The 20,197-nt window shown below is 48.9% G+C and overlaps 2 protein-coding genes and 1 pseudogene across 3 annotated transcripts in view; all 3 read left to right on the top strand.

The window, feature by feature from the left end:
• PPM1G (protein phosphatase, Mg2+/Mn2+ dependent 1G) overlaps positions 1-16,235 on the top strand; it is a 29,497-nt gene extending 13,262 nt beyond the window's left edge. Inside the window, exons 2-10 of the mRNA XM_003270656.3 lie at positions 9,993-10,062; positions 10,866-10,951; positions 11,265-11,397; positions 12,367-12,782; positions 13,363-13,503; positions 13,855-14,089; positions 14,832-14,961; positions 15,208-15,310; positions 15,620-16,235. Of these exons, the coding sequence (XP_003270704.1) occupies positions 9,993-10,062; positions 10,866-10,951; positions 11,265-11,397; positions 12,367-12,782; positions 13,363-13,503; positions 13,855-14,089; positions 14,832-14,961; positions 15,208-15,310; positions 15,620-15,826 (1,521 nt within the window). The 3' untranslated portion in view covers positions 15,827-16,235. The remainder of the gene's footprint in view (positions 1-9,992; positions 10,063-10,865; positions 10,952-11,264; positions 11,398-12,366; positions 12,783-13,362; positions 13,504-13,854; positions 14,090-14,831; positions 14,962-15,207; positions 15,311-15,619) is intronic.
• Positions 3,462-4,013, top strand: LOC105737880 (annotated as a pseudogene). The gene has a single exon (XR_004026946.1). The product of XR_004026946.1 is annotated as a ferritin heavy chain pseudogene (transcript).
• A 392-nt stretch (positions 16,236-16,627) lies between the features above and the next one.
• Positions 16,628-20,182, top strand: ZNF513 (zinc finger protein 513). Its single transcript, XM_030799527.1, has 4 exons — positions 16,628-16,944; positions 17,168-17,323; positions 18,360-18,947; positions 19,043-20,182. The coding sequence occupies exons 1-4, from the start codon at positions 16,890-16,892 to the stop codon at positions 19,867-19,869; spliced, it is 1,626 nt and encodes a 541-aa protein (XP_030655387.1). The 5' UTR covers positions 16,628-16,889; the 3' UTR covers positions 19,870-20,182.
• The last annotated feature ends 15 nt before the right edge of the window (positions 20,183-20,197 follow it).

Below are 20,197 nucleotides of genomic sequence, written 5' to 3'. Positions count from 1 at the left end.
CTGTTTCAAGGGAAACAAAAAAAGTTTTCATAAAAATTACCATCTTAGTAATTTCTTTTCTTTTCTTTTCTTTTTTTTTGGAGACAGAGTCTTGCCCTATCACCTATGCTGGAGTGCAATGGTTGCAGTCTTGGCTCACTGCAACCTCCGCCACCTGGGCTCAAGAGATTCTCCTGCCTCAGCCTCCTGAGTAGCTGGGATTACAGGCATGCGCCACCATGCCCAGTTAATTTTTGTATTTTTAGTAGAGACGGGGTTTCTCCATGTTGACCAGGCTGGTCTCTAACTCCTCACCTCAAGTGATCTGCCTGCCTCGGCCTCCCAAAGTGCTGGGATTACAGGCATGAGCCACCACGCCCAGCCTTAAAAATTTTTTTAATGCACAGTTGAGTAGTATTTAATACATTCACATTGTTGTGTACCCAGTTTCTGGAACTCTTCATCCTACAAAACTGAAACTCTATACCCATTAAATAAGTCCCCATTCTCTTTCCCCCAGCTCATGGCAAACAGCATTCTATTTTCAGTCTCTATGAATTTGATTAGTTTAGATACTTCATACTGTAAGTGGAATCATACAGTATTTTTCTTTTAATGACTGCCTAATTTAAAAAAAATTTTTTTGAGACGGAGTCCTGCTCTGTTGCCCAGTCTGGAGTGCAGTGGTGCCATGTTGGCTCACTGCAACCTCCGCCTCCCAGGTTCAAGTGATTCTCCTGCCTCGGCCTCCCAAGTAACTGGGATTACAGGTGCTCGCCACAACACCCGGCTAATTTTTGTATTTTTAGGTAGAGACGGGGTTTCACCATGTTGGCCAAACTGGTCTCGAACTCCTGACCTCAAATTATCCGCCTGCCTTGGCCTCCCAAAGTGCTGGGGTTACAGGTGTGAGCTACTGTGCCCAGCCTCCATGTTGTTTTTTACAACACATGTATCATTTACATTTCCACCAATAGTACACAAGAATTTCAGTTTCTCCACATCCTTGCTAGCAGTTGTTATTATCGGTTTGTTTTTTTTTTAATGGTTTCTTTTTTCTCTTTTTTTGAGACAGGGTCTTATTCTTGCTCATGCTGGAGTGCAGTGGTGCAGTGTGATAGCTCACTGCGGCCTCAACCTCTGGGCTCAAGCAGTCCTGCCACCTCAGCCTCCACATAGGTGGGACTGCAGGTGTGCACCACCATGCATGGCTAATTTTAAAAATTTTTTCGTAGAGACAGAGTCTCACTGTGTTACCCAGGCTGGTCTTGAACTCCTGAGCACAAGTGATCCTTCCACCTCAGCCTCCCAAAATAATGAGATTAGAGACATGAGCCAACATGCCCAGCCAGTTTTGTTTGTTTGTTTTGTTTTGTGTTTTTGAGACAGAGTCTCACTCTGTTGCCCAGGCTGGAGTGCAGTGGCATGATCTCAGCTCACTGCAACCTCTGCCTCCCAGGTTCAAGTGATTCTCATGCCCCAGCCTCCTGAGAAGCTGGGATTACAGGTGCACCACCACACTCAGCTAATTTTTGTATTTTTAGTAGACATGGGGTTTTGCCATGTTGGCCAGGCTGGTCCTGAACTCCTGACCTCAAGTGATCTGCCCCCCTCAGCCTCCCAAGGTGCTAGAATTAAGTTTTTCTTTTTTTTTCTTTTTTTTTTTTGAGACAGGGTCTCACTCTGTCACCCAGGCTGGAGTGCAATGGCACGATCTTGGCTCACTGTAACCTCTGCCTCCCAGGTTCAAGCGATTCTCCTGTCTGAGCTTCCCGAGTTGCTGGGATTACAGGCATGCGCCACCACACCCGGCTAATTTTTTGTATTTTTAGTAGAAACGGGGTTTCACCATGTTGGTCAGGCTGATCTCAAACTCCTGACCTCAAGTGATCCACCCGCCTTGGCCTCCCAAAGTGTTGGGATTACAGGCGTGAGCCACTGTGCCTGGTTTTATTTTTATTATTATTTTTTAATAGTTCCTATTCTAATGGGTATGAGGTAGTGAGGTGGGTGGTTGTGGTGTTTTTATGAATGTTTAATTGGAAATGGGTGGCCATTGTGTGCAGGAAAAACCTCCTAAATTGTGTCAAACTCCTGGAAAATGAAATACCATTCCAGTTGCAAGAATATCTTTTTTTTTTTTAAAGACAGAGTCTCACTCTGTCACCAAGCAGGAGTGCAGTGGCACGATCTCGGCTCACTGCAACCTCCGCCTCCCGGGTTCAAGTGATTCTTCTGCCTTAGCCTCCCAAGTAGCTGGGACTACAGGCACGTGCCACCATGCCTGGATAATTTTTTTTGTATTTTTAGTAGAGATGGGGTTTCACCATGTTGGCCAGGATGGTCTCGATCTCTTGACCTTGAGATCTGCCTGCCTCGGCCTCCCAAAGTGGTGGGATTACAGGCGGGAGTCACTGTGCCCAGCCACAAGAAGATCTTGAGCATGTGAATGATCAGAAATGATTTAGCCTATGTAGGCACTAGGCCAGGTAGTGAAATTCAGGGAAAATAATTCAGACGCTTCTGAGCTATCACTTATGAACTAAGAAACAGCTTAAAGCCATTATAGTGTGTTTCCTGAAGATGAAAGCATATGGTAAGATGAAATAGTAATTATTTTTTAAAAATTACTACTCCAGAAAGGAAAAGTTTACTAATTTTTATTACTAAAGTTTACTGTTGCTGGGTGCGGTGGCTGACACCTGTAATCGCAGCACTTTGGGAGGCTGAGGCAGGTGGATCACCTGAGGTCAGGAGTTTGAGACCAGCCTGGCCAATATGGTGAAACCCCATCTCTGCTAAAAATAAAAAATTAGGCCGGGCGCGGTGGCTCACACCTGTAATCCCAGCACTTTGGGAGGCTGAGGCAGGTGGATCACGAGGTCAGGAGATTGAGACCATCCCGGCTAACACGGTGAAACGCCATCTCTACTAAAAATACAAAAATTAGCCGGGCGTGGTGGCAGGCGCATGTAGTCCCAGCTACTCAGGAGTTTTGAGGCAGGAGAATGGCGTGAACCCGGAAGGCGGAGCTTGCAGTGAGCCGAGATCGCGCCGCTTCACTCCAGCCTGGACGACAGAGTGAGACTCTGTCTCTAAAAAAATAAATAAAAATAAAAAATTAGCTGCGTGTGGTGGCACGCACCTGTAGTCCCAGCTACTCGGGAGGCTGAGGCAGGAGAATCGCTTGAACCCGGGAGGTGGAGGTTGCGAGGAGCCAAGATTGCGCCACTGCACTCCAGCCTGGCGACAGAGTGAGACTCCGTCTGAAAAAAAATAATTAAAAGTTAAGACATTCCTCGCCGAGAGTCGTCAGGGTTTCCTGCTTCAACAGTGCTTGGACGGAACCTAGCTCTTGTCCCCCACCCCAGCCGGCGGGCCATAGCCAGCCTTCCGTCACCTCTACAACGCCCTTGGACTGCCCCAAGGCCCCCACCGCCGCTCCAGCGCCATGCAGCCGCCGCTGCCGCTGCCGCCGCCTCTCCTTAGTCGCCGCCATGACGACCGCGTCTACCTCACAGGTGCGCCAGAACTACCACCAGGACTCAGAGGCCGCCATCAACCGCCAGATCAACCTGGAGCTCTATGCCTCCTCCGTTTACCTGTCCATGTCTTACTAGTTTGACCGCGATGATGTGGCTTTGAAGAACTTTGCCAAATACTTTCTTCACCAATCTCATGAGGAGAGGGAACATGCCGAGAAACTGATGAAGCTGCAGAACCAAGGAGGTGGCCGAATCTTCCTTCAGGATATCAAGAAACCAGACTGTGATGACTGGGAGAGCGGGCTGAATGCGATGGAGTGTGCATTACATTTGGAAAAAAATGTGAATCAGTCACTACTGGAACTGCACAAACTGGCCACTGACAAAAATGACCCCCATTTGTGTGACTTCATTGAGACACATTACCTGAATGAACAGGTGAAAGTCATCAAAGAATTGGGTGACCACGTGACCAACTTGCACAAGATGGGAGCACCTGAATCTGGCTTGGCAGAATATTTCTGACAAGCACACCCTGGGAGACAGTGATAATGAAAGCTAAGCCTCAGGCTAATTTCCCCATAGCCAGGGGGTGACTTTCCTTGTCACCAAGGCAGCGCATGCATGTTGGGGTTTCCTTTACCTTTTCTGTAAGTTGTACCAAGATACCCACTTAAGTTCTTTGATTTGTACCATTCCTTCAAATAAAGAAATTTGGTAACCACCCCCCCGCCCAAAAAAAAAATGTACTATGGGCTGGCGTAGTGGCTCATGCCTAAATCCCAGCACTTTGGGAAGCTGAGGCGGGAGGATCACCTGAGGTCGGGAGTTTGAGACCAGCCTGGGCAACATGGTGAAACCCCATGTCTACTAAAAATATAAAAATTAGCCAGGCGTGATGGTGCGCACCTGTAATCCCAGCTACTTGGGAGGCTGAGGCATGAGAATCACTTGAACCTGGGCTGCGGAGGTTGTAGTAAGCTGAGATCATGCCACTGTACTCCAGCCTGGGTGACAGGGAGACATTCTCTCTCTCAAAAAATAAATAAATAAATAAATAAAACCAACAAAACAAAGTAATCCAGGAACAACAACATGATGAAGGAGAATGCAGCAGGACTCAGTGATGGATGGTGGAAGACAGCCAGGAAGTTAAGCATGACTCTGGTATTAAGTGTTGCCTGGGAGAGTTAAGATTCCATTTACAGAAATAAGACCTGTAGGGAAGCTCTTGATTTTTTTTTTTGCAGACTGCTGATTTCCTGATTACATGTGTTAAGTTTGAGGTATAGAAAGAAAGAACATCCTGGCCGGGCGCGGTGGCTCACGCTGTAATCCCAGCACTTTGGGAGGCCGAGGTGGGCAGATCATGAGGTCCAGGAGATTGAGACCATCCTAGCCAATATGGTGAAACCCCATCTCTACTAAAAATACAAAAATTAGCTGGGTGTGGCGGCGCGTGCCTGTTATCCCAGCTATTCAGGAGGCTGAGGCAGGAGAATTGCTTGAACCCGAGAGGCAGAGGTTGTGATGAGCCGAGATTGCGCCACTGCACTCCAGCCTGGCAACAGAGCTAGACTCTGTTTCAAAAAAAAAAAAAAGAAAAAATGAATATCCTGTAGAAACAGGCAGTCAGAGGTATAGAACTACACAGAATCCAAGAGATCTTTCAAGAAAAGTGTCATGCAGCAAGAGAAACTATCAAGGGGGTAAACAGTCTATAGAATGGGAGAAAATATTCACAAAGTATACATCCAACAAAGGTCTAATATCCAAAATCTATAAGGAACCTAACAAAAAGCAAATAACCCCCTTAAAAAGTGGGCAAAGGACATGAACAGTTACTTCTCAAAAGACGTACATGTGGCCCACAAACATGAAAAAATGCTCATTTCTAATCAGACAAATGCGAATCAGAACCACAAAGAGATAATCTCACACCAGTCAGAACATCTTTTGTTAAAATGTCAAAGAATGAGAAACGTTGGTGAGGCTGCAGAGGAAAGCAGACACTTGTACACTGTTGGTGAAGGTGTAAATTAATTTAGTCTAGGCACTGTCAGTTTGGAGATTTCTCAGAGAACTAAGAGTGGAACTACCAGGCCGGGCGCGGTGGCTCACGCTTGTAATCCCAGCACTTTGGGAGGCCGAGGCAGGCGGATCACGAGGTCAGGAGATCGAGACCACGGTGAAGCCCCGTCTCTACTAAAAATACAAAAAAATTAGCCGGGCATGGTGGCGGGCGCCTGTAATCCCAGCTACTTGGAGAGGCTGAGGCAGGAGAATGGCATGAACCCAGGAGGCAGAGCTTGCAGTGAGCCGAGGTTGCACCACTGCACTCCAGCCTGGGTGACAGAGCGAGACTCTGTCTCAAAAAAAAAAAGAGTGGAACTACCATTAGACCCAGCAATCTGATTGCTGGATATACGCCCAAAGGAAAATAAATCATTCTGCCAAAAGAACATATGTACCTGTATGTTCATTGTGGCACTATTCACAATAGCAAAAACATTGAATCAACTCATGTGCCTATCAGAGGTGGACTGGAAAAGAAAAGAAAATATGGTACATAGCTATCATGGAATACTATACACCCATTAAAAATAATGAAATAATGTCTTTGCAACAACATGAATGTAGCTGGAGGGCATTATCCTAAGCGAACTAACACAAACAGAAAACCAAATACTGCATGTTCTCACTTGTAAGTGGGAGCTGAACATCAAGTACACATGGATATAAAGATGGCAACAATAGACACTGGGGTCTACTAGAGGTGGTGGCGCAGCAGGGTGGGAGTGGGGGTTGTGTGGCAGAGGAACAGCTGAAAAACTACCTATTTGATACTATACCCACCACCTGGGAAACGGGTTCAGTCATACCCCAAACCTCAGCATTACACAGTATACCTTTCTAACAAACTTACACATGTACTCTGTAATTCTAAAATAAACATTGAAAAATAAAAAAAAAAACTGACATGGTTTGTACTGTTTAATCTGACATAATAGCTAGGGGAAATAAGTCTGCAGAATGGCTATTTGGGGATGTTGTTGTTGTTGAGATGAGGTCTCACTATGTTGCCCAGGCTGGTCTTGAACTCCTGACCTCAAGCAATCTTCCTGCCTTGACCTCCCAAAATGTTGAGATTACATGCATGAGCCACTGCCAAAATGGCTATTTGAATTGCTGTTAAGGTTATTACATTCTCTGTGAAGTAAGATCTTGAAGGAGAAGGATTTGAGATCAGGAGTTTAAGAAAAAATGTTAATCCAGGAAGAGAGGATAATTTCTCTGGCCAGGCGCAGTGGCTCACGCCTGTAATCCCAGCATTTTGAGAGGCCGAGGTGGGCAGATCTCTTGAGCTCAGGAGTTTGAGACGAGCCTGGGCAACATGGTGAAACCCCGTCTCTACTGAAAATACAAAAATTGGCTGGGCATGGTAGCAGGTGCCTACTGTAATTTCAGCTACTCGGGAGACTGAGGCAGGAGAATTGCTTGAACCTGGGAGGTGGAGGTTATGGTGAGCCTAGATCACGCCACTGCACTCCAGCCTGGGAGACTCCATCTCAAAAAAAAAAAAAAAGATGCTGAAATGAAGTAATGACCATAGTCAATGTGATCCTATAACTTTGTTTTCTTTTAGAGAAGGGGTCTCCCTCTGTCACCCAGGCTGGAGTGCAGTGGTGCATCATAGCTTTCTGCAGCCGCCACCTCCTGGGCTCAGGTGGTCCTCTTGCCTCAGTGTTCCAAGTAGTTAGGACTGACTGCAGGTGCATGCTGCTATGCCTGGCTAATTTTAAAATTTTTTTGTAGAGGCGGGGTCTTGCTATGTTGCCTAGGCTGGTCTCCAACTCCTCATCTCAATCAGTTCTGCCTACCTTCCCAGAGCGCTGGGATTACAGGTGTGAGCCATCGCACCCAGCCAATCTGATAACATTTTATGACTAGCAAACTTAGTAGTTCTGATTCAGGCATAAATCAGTTGGTGGGGTTATACAAGGTTGGGTGAGTTTTTCTAGATTACTAAGAGACCATGTTGAAATACTTGGCTCTGTCTCAGTAAGGGATAGAGAGAAGCAAAGGTATGGGTAAAGGTTATGAGCAAACATGTAAAGGGGGCAAATTAAAGTGTTTAGGGAAGGTGAAGCAGTTACAAATCATAATATAGATCCCAAGCCTCACCAAGAAGTGAAGGAGAGGGTAATTGTGCAGTAGTTCTCGGGACTGAGACCTCAAGGTGTAAGATGAATCTTTATTGTGGGTGGTCCTCTTTGAGAAAAAGAACAAAAAAGAAAAATGTGAAATCCGTGCTAAATTTCAGAGCAGAATATACATATATGTGTATATGTGTGTGTGTGTGTATATATATATATATGTAGCAAATTCCAGTTTACAAAGGGCTTTTACGTGTTTTGCATCATTATCAACAGTTCTGTGATGATGTGGGTGTGGTGGATATTGTAATTCCACATCACAGAGGATAAAATTGAGGCACACCATAAGGTAGCTGACCAGAGATCATGCAGTATATGGTAGAATGGCAACTTGAGGCCAGTTCTTAGGTGTGTTTGTTGTCCTTATTCAGAATGGAACAATGTGGTTTATTGTACAAAAATTTAAAAATGAATGTCGAAAAGTAGAAATTATTACCCAAATCTCACCCTCTGTGGTTGTTTGCTATGTGATCTTCCAGACTCACATATACATGTAGATACTTTTTTTTTTTTTTTTTTTTTTTTTTGAGACGGAGTCTTGCTCTGTGGCCCAGGCTGGAGTGCGGTGGCACAATCTTGGCTCACTGTAGGCTCTGCCTCCTGGGTTCACGCCATTCTCCTGCCTCAGCCTCCCAAGTAGCTGGGACTACAGGCACCTGCCACCACCTCCAGCTAATTTTTTGTATTTTTAGTAGAGAAGGGGTTTCACCATGTTAGCCAGGATGGTCTCGATCTTCTGACCTGGTGATCCGCCCGCCTGGGCCTCCCAAAGTGCTGGGATTACAGGTGTGAGCCACTGCGGCCGTCCTCACATGTAGATACTTTTTTAACTTTTTGCTTTTAACCACTTAAGATATTGTGAACTCATTTCCAAATTAACATATATTTGCTTTTAACAGCTACATGTATTCCACTGGAGTTATGTACCATTTGTAATCTATTCCTGGAAATTTAGATGGTTACAACTGTTTTTTTTATTTTATTTAATTAATTAATTTATTTATTTGTTTATTTATTTATTTATTTAGAGATGGAGTCTGACTCTGTCGCCCAGGCTGGAGCGCAGTGGTGTGATCTTGGCTCACTGCAACCTCCACCTCCCGGGTTCAAGTGATTGTCTTGCCTCACCCTTCCAAGTAGCTGGGACTACAGGCGCACACCACTACGCCTGGCTAATTTTTGTATTTTTAGTAGAGATGGGGTTTCACCATGTTGGCCAGGATGGTATTGATCTCTTGACTTCGTGATCTGCCCACCTCGGCCTCCCAAAGTGCTGGGATTACAGGTGTGAGCCACCACACCCGGCCTCAACTGTTTTTTATTATAAATAATGCTGTAGGCCGGGCACGGTGACTCACTTATGTAATCCCAGCACTTTGGGAGACCAAGGCGGGTGGATCACGAGGTCAGGAGATCGAGACCATCCTGGCTAACATGGTGAAACCCCGTCTCTACTAAAAATACAAAAAATTAGCCGGGCGTGGTAGCGGGCGCCTGTAGTCCCAGCTACTTGGGAGGCTGAGGCAGAAGAATGTCGTGAACCTGGGAGGCGGAGCTTGCAGTGAGCAGAGATTGCGCCACTGCACTCCAGCCTGGGCGACAGAGCGAGATTCCGTCTCAAAAAAAATAAAATAAAATAAATAAATAAATAAATAAATAAATAAATAAAGCAAGCTGTATACAGCCTGGCCAACACTTTGGGAGACTGAGGCAGGCAGATCACGGCAGATCACAAGGTCAGGAGTTTGAGACCAGCCTGACCAACATGGTGAAACCCCATCTCTACTAAAAATACAAAAGTTAGCCAGGTATGGTGGCACGTGCCTGTAATCTCAGCTATTCAACAGGCGGAGGCAGGAGAATCGCTTCAACCCAGGAGGCGGAGGTTACAGGGAGCCAAGATCGCGCCACTGCACTCCAGCCTGGGTGACAGGGTGAGACTCTGTCTCAAAAAAAAAAAAAAAAAAAGAAATCCTTTATTCTGGTTTTCCCGTAGCTTCCACAGATCCAAAAGGGTCAGGTTTATTCCCAGCAGCCAAATATTCTGCCATCTGGACTGAGATATCTCCTAGGTTGAGGTTATTATAGAAGTAGTAACCTGATTCTTTCTTCCGTTTTTCCTTCCCCTTTCCTCCTTTGCCTCCCTCCTCTTTTCTTTCTCTGTATTTATTTTATCAGTCCTTCTTCCTTTCTTATTTCTAGGCCATATAGGCCAGCCAGGGAAAGGTTAGTAAGGTGTGGCATTGATCCCTGTGACCTGAGGAATATTCTTTGACCTTGAGACATGCCGATTATGCTCTTCTTTTCCTAGGATGCTCACAACTGTATTCCTGAGCTGGACAGTGAGACAGCCATGTTTTCTGTCTACGATGGACATGGAGGTAACTTTAACAGATCATACTGGTAACATAATAGGACCCCAATTCCAGAGGTTCCAGGGCAAGAACAGTTCCCTTGTTCATTTACTTTCCAGGGTCTGGCCCTCATTATCATTTCCTGCCTGGTGCTGTTTTTCTGTATTCTGTCATTCTTTTTTCCCAGTCGGTACTGTATTGGTTTATAATCTCACCAGGACTTGTTTTAATCCAAAGAGCCTCTTTATCTTTTTTTATTTTTATTTTAAAAAATTTTTAGACCAGGCGCGGTAGCTCACGCCTATAATCCCAGCATGGTGGATCACGAGGTCAGGAGTTCGAGACCAGCCTGACCAATATGGTGAAACCCCATCTCTACTAAAAATACAAAAATTAGCTGGGCATAGTGGCGTGCGCCTGTGGTCCCAGCTGCTCGGGAGGCTGAGGCAGGAGAATCGCTTGAACCTGGGAGGTGGAGGTTGCAGTGAGCCAAGACCATGCCACTGCACTCCAGCCTGGGCAACAGAGCAAGACTGTCTTTAAAAAAAAAAAAAATGTGTACCCAGATGAGCTGATTCTTTATCTTCACTGGAGAACTAAGTATACAGGTGAGAAAAGACGAGATATTTATAACCAAGAGAATTGATGGTGAAATCCATTTTTTTGGATCAGAACTTCCCCAAACAGTGTCCTTCAAATAGGGTTCAGGGGTGCTAAGATATTTATCCCCTCAACCCTTGGGGTTCACTCCAGTATGGCATATAAATATTGTATCACTTTCTATGTGTGGGGAGCAGTGTTCCAGGTGACCTTCCTTCCTTTCCTTCTAGGGGAGGAAGTTGCCTTGTACTGTGCCAAATATCTTCCTGATATCATCAAAGATCAGAAGGCCTACAAGGAAGGCAAGCTACAGAAGGTCTGTCTGCTTACACTGCCCATTCCTCACTTGTGTAGGCTTTTCGCTTGTTCTCTAGCCCTTGGGCTTTTCCTTTCTTTTTGTCCTGTAGCTGCTGCTGCTTATTTACTGTTGAAGAATTCTGTTCCTAAAACGAGCTTATTGGCCGCCTTTTAGACTTGCCTTATTATTCCTAGGCCTCTGAACTGTTTTTATCTGTGAGTGTCTCTTAGTGTGGTGGCTCACACTCTAATTTGTATTCCATCCTTGTGCTCAGGATTGTATATAGGGAGTTCATTTTGTACCAGTCTTAGACTATTTTGCTTATATTCAGGCTTTAGAAGATGCCTTCTTGGCTATTGATGCCAAACTGACCACTGAGGAAGTCATTAAAGAGCTGGCACAGATTGCAGGGCGACCCACTGAGGATGAAGATGAAAAAGAAAAAGTAGCTGATGAAGATGATGGTGAGTGTGGCATCCCTTGTTTGAGGGGAAATCAGCCTTTTAAGAAATATTCTTTAATATTACTTATCAATTCTAAGATAGGATGGCTTTCTAGGGACCTGGGGAGTCCTTATGTTAAAGAAACCTATGGTGTTCTCCTGCATTGTATGTGGTTATGAAAAGGAGGGAGAGATGGCCGGGTGCGGTGGCTCACGCTTGTAATCCCAGCACTTTGGGAGGCCGAGGCGGGTGGATCATGAGGCCAGGAGATCGAGACCACAGTGAAACCCCGTCTCTACTAAAAATACAAAAAAAAATTAGCCAGGCGTCGTGGCAGGCGCCTGTAGTCCCAGCTACTCGGAGAGGCTGAGGCAGGAGAATGGCGTGAACCCAGAAGGCGGAGCTTGCAGTGAGCCAAGATCGCACCACTGCACTCCAGCCTGGGCGACAGAGCGAGACTCCATCTCAAAAAAAAAAAAAAGAAAAAAGAAAAGGAGGGAGAGAATTATCTTCATTGAGTGGCATCTGAGCTGTAAGCATTGTATATACATTATCTTTTGTCATTGTGATGGGGTCTTCCTGGTTCCTGCTGGTATTTATGTGCTTTTTTTTCCCCTCAAGACTGGAGCAGTTATTAGCTCCAGTAGCCAGTCATTAAGCCTAAATCCTAATTCACAATAGCACTGTGGGCTTCCTGGATCCTCAGCCAGAATAGGGTTTTTACAAGTTAACAATAACAAATGAGACGTCAGAGGGGAAGTATAGTAACTAGTGTTGTTTTGATTAAGAAGGGGATGAAACACAAAAACCAAAAGAAGTCTGTGGAGGAGGAGGAGCTAGGGCGTGTTCTTCTGAGACTTGAGTGAGAGGAACCTTAGGAGTGGGAGGTTGTGGGGAAGTTAGAGGCTGCAAGGGCTGTTGAGGTAGTGAGAGGGACGGATCCCATGAGGAGTCTGGCATGGGGGCTCTGATTTAGCCTCTTCCCTGCAGTGGACAATGAGGAGGCTGCACTGCTGCATGAAGAGGCTACCATGACTATTGAAGAGCTGCTGACACGCTACGGGCAGAACTGTCACAAGGGCCCTCCCCACAGCAAATCTGGAGCTGGGACAGGCGAGGAACCAGGGTCCCAGGGCCTCAATGGGGAGGCAGGACCTGAGGACTCAACTAGGGAAACTCCTTCACAGGAAAATGGCCCTACAGCCAAGGCCTACACAGGCTTTTCCTCCAACTCGGAACGTGGGACTGAGGCAGGCCAAGTTGGTGAGCCTGGCATTCCCACTGGTGAGGCTGGGCCTTCCTGCTCTTCAGCCTCTGACAAGCTGCCTCGAGTTGCTAAGTCCAAGTTCTTTGAGGACAGTGAGGATGAGTCAGATGAGGCGGAGGAGGAAGAGGAAGACAGTGAGGTAAGGGCCTGTGAGGGCAGGCAGATGCTGAAGTTGCAGAGAGGTCCTATATGGTTGCCGTTTGTAGTTTTCAACTCTCTTTCCTTCTCCTATTTTGACATCATCCCCCAAGACCCACTGTATTCTAAGCTTTAGCTTTGAATTCGTTGAGCTCCATCATCGCAGGTACCATTTGCCTTCTTACCTCTTCCTTTGTTGATACTATAACAAGCAGATCTAATTCTGGCTTTTCAGAGTCTGTCTCCTAGAGAGAGAACAAGGAGATAGTTGTTACCTTGGCTAGTTGACTGTTTTCTTCTCTGGAAAATTTATTTTCTGGCCACAGTGCCTGAAAGATACTTTTGGCTGGCAGCCCTTGCCTTGTCCTGGGCTTTTTGCTAGTGACTGCTAAGCCCAGCTCAGGATGTCAGTTGTACTCATGCTAGCCCTTTCCATCCCCCCAATTTTCATGACCATATACTTATATCTTTCAGTGTTTTGAGGACCTGTGTTCAGTCAGGGCCTCTTGATTCTGAGTATGAGCTGTGGGGAGGGAGGGTATCATCCCAGTCTCAGCAGTCTGGGATCCTCCCCATGGCAGGAATGCAGCGAGGAAGAGGATGGCTACAGCAGTGAGGAGGCAGAGAATGAGGAAGATGAGGATGACACCGAGGAGGCTGAAGAGGACGATGAAGAAGAAGAAGAAGAGATGATGGTGCCAGGGATGGAAGGCAAAGAGGAGGTGTGTGGGGAAGGGGAGCAATGAGTCTTGAAAAGCCACAAGGCAGGTGTGAGTCCCCTAATTTTGATTTTGAGACAGAGGATCCCCCTGATACTTTAGGATGGAAGTAATAGTCATGGGGATTTATTCCGCAAGGGGAATGAGATGGTAAGCCTTTGGGGTCGAATTATCTAAAAACAAGGGAGAGGGAGTGTGCTGCTGTCTCTAGAAAGATGCAATCTGTGCTTCTGCTGTTTGTTAAAGCTCTTTTGGGGGTCCCAGTGAAAGCAAGCATAGGTGAACAGTCAGGAGCACATCAGTGAGGAACGCATGTTCAGAAGCTCCCATGATGCTCCCTTTCTTCCTCTTAAGCCTGGCTCTGACAGTGGTACAACAGCGGTGGTGGCCCTGATACGAGGGAAGCAGTTGATTGTAGCCAACGCAGGAGACTCTCGCTGTGTGGTATCTGAGGCTGGCAAAGCTTTAGACATGTCCTATGATCACAAACCAGAGGATGAAGTAGAACTAGCACGCATCAAGAATGCTGGTGGCAAGGTCACCATGGATGGGCGAGTCAACGGGGGCCTCAACCTCTCCAGAGCCATTGGTAAGGGCTAAGAAACTGGGAAAGACTTCTAGGGTCTTTCTCTCTGTCCCAGACTACCTAGTAGCAAACTTTGATCTTCCTAGTGCTTGTGCCTTTCAAAGCACTTTAATATCTACTACCTCTGTTCTTATATTCCTGTGAAATAACTAAGATGGGTATAGGTATCATTATACCCATCTCATGTAACATTTGAATGATGAAAAAGACCGGTGAGTGCCGGGTGCGGTGGCTCACGCCTGTAATCCCGGCACTTTGGGAGGCCGAGGCGGGTGGATTGCCTGAGGTCAGGAGTTCAAGGCCAGCCTGGCCAACATGGTGAAACCCCCATCTCTACTAAAAAAAAAAAAAAAATGCAAAAATTAGCTGGGCATGGTGGCGCAAGCCTGTAATCCCAGCTACTCGGGAGGCTGAGGCAGGAGAACCGCTTGAATCTGGGAGGCGGAGGTTGTAGTGAGCCGAGATCGTGCCATTACACTCCAGCCTGGGCTACAAGAGCGAAACTCCGTCTCAAAAAAAAAAAAGATTTAAAAGAAAAAGACCAGTGAGTGACTTTCTTAAGGTTCAGCAGTCTGGTGGCAGGGTTGAAACTAGAAAAAATAGGACTTAGGACTCAGTTCTCCATTCCGCTAGATTATGGAACTTTGTAAAGAAGGGAAATGAATGGCAAGGTTTGATCTGCCACAAACACAAGTCTGTGGGAAGTATCCAAACTGCTCATCAACCAACCATTCCTTTACTCCAGGGGACCACTTCTATAAGAGAAACAAGAACCTGCCACCTGAGGAACAGATGATTTCAGCCCTTCCTGACATCAAGGTGCTGACTCTCACTGACGACCATGAATTCATGGTCATTGCCTGTGATGGCATCTGGTGAGCACTGGCAGAATGCCCTAAATTCCCCTTTCTGCAGCATGTCTTCTCTTATAGGGCTCAGGGCACCTCTAGGGTTAGAGCCTAGGCAGGCCTAGACCTCTTGGTGAGTGAAGAGCACCCAGACTAAGGCAGAGCTGAGAATTTCTGTAGTTATTTACACTGGCCTGGGCCACCACCTCTGTCCATACTCCTCTACTCTGCCTTGTGAGACTGGAAGATTCTGACTGTTGTTCTCAACCCCAGGAATGTGATGAGCAGCCAGGAAGTTGTAGATTTCATTCAATCAAAGATCGGCCAGCGTGATGAAAATGGGGAGCTTCGGCTATTGTCATCCATTGTGGAAGAGGTGAGTACCAGGGTGGAGAAGAGAGGCTGTCTGGTCTGCACAGCCATGGTTTACTCTTTTCATCTGAGCTAAGTCGGCAATCTGGGAGCGTTATCATTAATTGCTGACAGAAGCTAAACCCCGACTACAAAGTTCCACCTTCTCTCATTTCCCTGACTTAGCCTTATGTCTTATGTACTAGCAGGGTGGCCGTTCTGTGATACCTCTTGCCCATTCCTCTCCTACCACCCTGACTCAGCAAGCCAGCCCTCTAGGTTCCCAGCAAGGTGTTCAAACCCTGTGGCTGAACTACCCCCATCCCTTTTTTAGCTGCTGGATCAGTGCCTGGCACCAGACACTTCGGGGGATGGTACAGGGTGTGACAACATGACCTGCATCATCATTTGCTTCAAGCCCCGAAACACAGCAGAGCTCCAGCCAGAGAGTGGCAAGCGAAAACTAGAGGAGGTACTCTCTACTGAGGGGGCTGAAGAAAATGGCAGCAGCGACAAGAAGAAGAAGGCCAAGCGGGACTAGCAGTCATCCAGACACCTGCCCACCTAGACTGTTTTCTGAGCCCTCCGGACCTGAGACTGAGTTTTGTCTTTTTCCTTTAGCCTTAGCAGTGGGTATGAGGTGTGCAGGGGGAGCTGGGTGGCTTCACTCCGCCCATTCCAAAGAGGGCTCTCCTTCCACACTGCAGCCGGGAGCCTCTGCTGTCCTCCCCAGCCGCCTCTTTGCTCCTCGGGCTCATCACCGGTTCTGTGCCTGTGCTCTGTTGTGTTGGAGGGAAGGACTGGCGGTTCTGGTTTTTACTCTGTGAACACTTTATTTAAGGACATTCTTTTTTATTGGCGGCTCCATGGCCCTCGGCCGCTTGCACCCGCTCTCTGTTGTACACTTTCAATCAACACTTTTTCAGACTAAAGGCCAAAACATAATCGTACGCATCGTGTCCTTTTTTTTCTGCTGCCGTGGCCCCCCACTTGGACCCATCTGTAGCATCTGGCGAGCCCCCATGTGAGTGTGTGCGTGTGCTCGTGTGTGTCCTGCGCGTGTATGGGGAGCCCAGAGCAAGCTGCTGGCAGGCCGGCCTGGCGGGCGTCGCGGCTGCCCCTCGCCCCCTCCTGGAGCCAGAAATGATCTAGCTCCCCCAGGCACAGGTCCGGACCGGTCTGGCTGGCCTGAAGCCTGGAGTCGGGCAGGAAGCCTCCTGCGCGGCTCCCCCCGGCCGCTGATTGGCTTGCTCCCCGCCTCGTCACAATCACTTCCCGGTCACGCCTTTGAGGCTCCTGCCGTGGCCCCTTCCCACAGACTACGCGTCCCGTGCGTCTCTGCGGCGGCGGAAGCGGAAGCGAGTACGGAGGTACCAGCTGGTCTCCGTAGGGGGGTAGGGGGCTCCATGAATGGAAGCGGCGGCGGCGGCGGGAGCGGCCTGAGCTGGGCGCCGGGGCCAGGGCCGGGGGCTGCCCAGGGCCCGCGCCGCTGCATGGGGGCGGCCCGCGGTCCCTGAAAGGAAGGGCAGACGGGCGGGCCGAGATAGGAGGGGCGGGGTCGGGCGGCCGCAGGCCGGAGGCTCGTCGGGCTGGAGCCGGTCACGATGCCCCGAAGGAAGCAAAGCCACCCGCAGCCCGTGAAATGCGAGGGGGTCAAAGGTCAGGGGTCAGGGGCCTTGAGGGGAGAGGAGTGGGGGTGGGGTCAGTGGAGTGGGCTCAGGTCTGGGTGGAGGGGGACTCCTGAGGGATGAAGAGGGCGATCCAGACTCCTAGCTTCCCACCGAGGCACTAAGGGAATCAGAGTGGGTCAGCGAGTACGGGAAGTGTGGTCCACGAGGGCTGGTTCCTGAGGGAGAATCCACAAGCCCCCTCCCCTCTTCAGTGGATACTGAAGACTCCCTCGACGAAGGACCCGGGGCCCTGGTATTGGAGAGTGATTTGCTACTAGGCCAGGATCTGGAGTTTGAGGAGGAAGAGGAAGAGGAGGAAGGCGACGGCAACAGTGACCAGCTCATGGGCTTCGAGAGAGACTCGGAAGGTGGGTTTTCGGGTCTTGGTTAAGGATTAGCGGCCGCTGGAGACCCCAGCCCTTCAGGAGGCAGGTTAGGTGAACAGTACACCATTTCCTGCCACAACCGAGGGCTGGTTTAGTTTACATTTGAGCTAGATGACTTCATTTGTTTAATGTCCAATCACTTCCATCACTTTGTTGAGGTGAAGTTCTGAGGCCTGGTCAAAGGTGATAGGAATAGGAGGGTTGGTAAATCACATGGAGCAACTGATTAAAAGTAAATGCCCTGTTCCTCTCCCTAGCCCATTCCTTATGTGTATTTACTTTTAAGAGAGGTTCAGGGAAGCAAACTCTCTGTAAATCATTCAACCCAGTACTTAGGTCTAATCTAACTCCCTTTCACCTGCAGCGTGAGCTCCTTTTGTATTGAGAGGTTTTAGTTTCTGTCTTTATCCTTCCATGTCCCTCTTCCCTGTGATCTTAGCATCACCCTACCCTAATTTGCTGCACTACCCATCCACTTATGCAAGATGTTTTTTGAAAGTCATTGAGGGGATCCATGTAAATATCAATCTGTTCTTTAGGCAGGCAAGTGGTATTACATGCATTACTTTGTCTCCACTTCCCTCCAAATTTTGCCTCAGAGATAGGTTTTATTTTGTATCAGTTCCTTACTAAAAGGGGCCTTAGCAATAGAGCTTAGAAAAAGGTCTTGGGGCTCTCTGCCTTTCGTACTTTTACTTTCTTATCTCAAGAATTAATTACATTATGGATTCATTTCAGTCTGTGATCCACTGTGAGCCCTTGATCCTTGCCCATTCAGTGAAACTAGATACAGATCAATTCTACCATCACTAGATTAGTCCAGTATAAGAGGTAGACAATTCATGTTGAATTTTCTGGAATTACTGCAGGGGAGACCTTGATTCCTAGGAGGGAACTAAAGGGATCATCAAAGCTAAGGGTGGAGCCAAGCAAGTGGGGAGACCATAAGTGAAAAGGGGAGAGTTTGGAGCCTGATCCTACCCCATGCTGATGTCTCTTCTCATGTCTATTTCACCAGGAGACTCTCTGGGGGCCAGGCCTGGGCTTCCCTATGGGCTGAGCGACGATGAGTCTGGGGGCGGCCGGGCACTAAGTGCGGAGAGTGAAGTTGAGGAGCCAGCCAGGGGTCCAGGGGAGGCCAGGGGTGAGAGGCCAGGCCCAGCCTGCCAGCTGTGTGGGGGGCCGACAGGTGAGGGGCCGTGTTGTGGGGCAGGAGGGCAGGGTGGGGGGCCCCTGCTGCCCCCACGGCTACTGTACTCATGCCGCCTCTGCACCTTCGTGTCCCACTACTCGAGCCACCTGAAGCGGCACATGCAGACACACAGCGGAGAGAAGCCGTTCCGCTGTGGCCGCTGCCCCTACGCCTCAGCCCAGCTCGTCAACCTGACACGACATACCCGCACCCACACTGGCGAGAAGCCCTACCGCTGTCCCCACTGCCCCTTTGCCTGCAGCAGCCTGGGCAACCTGAGGCGGCATCAGCGTACCCACGCAGGGCCCCCCACTCCTCCCTGCCCGACCTGTGGCTTCCGCTGCTGTGCTCCACGACCAGCCCGGCCTCCCAGTCCCACAGAGCAGGACGGGGCGGTGCCCCGGCGACCTGAAGGTAAGACACACCAGGGACCAAAGATCTTGGGACATGGGTGGCTGGCCCTAGGAATGCTTGGATTGGATTCATAGCCCAGGTCTTTGTCCCCACAGATGCTCTGCTCCTTCCAGATTTGAGCCTCCATGTGCCACCAGGTGGTGCCAGTTTCCTGCCAGACTGTGGGCAGCTGCGGGGTGAAGGGGAGGGCCTCTGCGGGACTGTATCAGAACCACTGCCAGAGCTGCTATTCCCTTGGACCTGCCGGGGCTGTGGACAAGAGCTGGAGGAGGGTGAGGGTAGTCGGCTGGGAGCTGCCATGTGTGGGCGCTGCATGCGAGGAGAGGCTGGAGGGGGTGCCAGTGGGGGGCCCCAGGGCCCCAGTGACAAAGGCTTTGCCTGTAGCCTCTGCCCCTTTGCCACTCACTATCCCAACCACTTGGCCCGGCACATGAAGACACACAGTGGTGAGAAGCCCTTCCGCTGCGCCCGCTGTCCTTATGCCTCTGCTCATCTGGATAACCTGAAACGGCACCAGCGTGTCCATACAGGAGAGAAGCCCTACAAGTGCCCCCTCTGCCCTTATGCCTGTGGCAATCTGGCCAACCTCAAGCGTCATGGTCGCATCCACTCTGGTGACAAACCTTTTCGGTGTAGCCTTTGCAACTACAGCTGCAACCAGAGCATGAACCTCAAACGTCACATGCTGCGGCACACAGGCGAGAAGCCCTTCCGCTGTGCCACCTGCGCCTATACCACGGGCCACTGGGACAACTACAAGCGCCACCAGAAGGTGCATGGCCACGGTGGGGCAGGAGGGCCTGGTCTCTCTGCCTCTGAGGGCTGGGCCCCACCTCATAGCCCATCCTCTGTTTTGAGCTCTCGGGGCCCACCAGCCCTGGGGACTGCTGGCAGCCGGGCTGTCCATACAGACTTACCCTGAACTAGGTCCTTCTTCCCCATGTTTTATACAGACGGACCAGAAGCCACCTTTTTCTCCCCCGCTGGCCAGGGGCTCCACACAGACTAACCTAGGCACTATAAGGACCAGCCCAACCCCACGGGCGGGGGGCCCATATGGACCAGGGGGCCTTGCCTTGACTGATGCACTTCACGAGCTCAGTGAGAAGGGCCCTGTATTCACCTCCACTGCTCCCAGGGGCTGTGGACAAACCAGCTGGGGGACTGCCCAGCCTCCCACCTGTTTATTTAACTTATTTCAGTGCTTTGTAATAAAGGAAACACTAACAAAGCCATGTCTATGCTGAATT

This window comes from Nomascus leucogenys, chromosome 19 (genome assembly GCF_006542625.1).
Source record: "Nomascus leucogenys isolate Asia chromosome 19, Asia_NLE_v1, whole genome shotgun sequence".
In the NCBI taxonomy this organism is placed as follows: Eukaryota; Metazoa; Chordata; class Mammalia; order Primates; family Hylobatidae; genus Nomascus; species Nomascus leucogenys.
The sequence above is the reverse complement of the archived record's forward strand: the minus strand, read 5'-3'. Positions and strand labels throughout refer to the sequence as shown.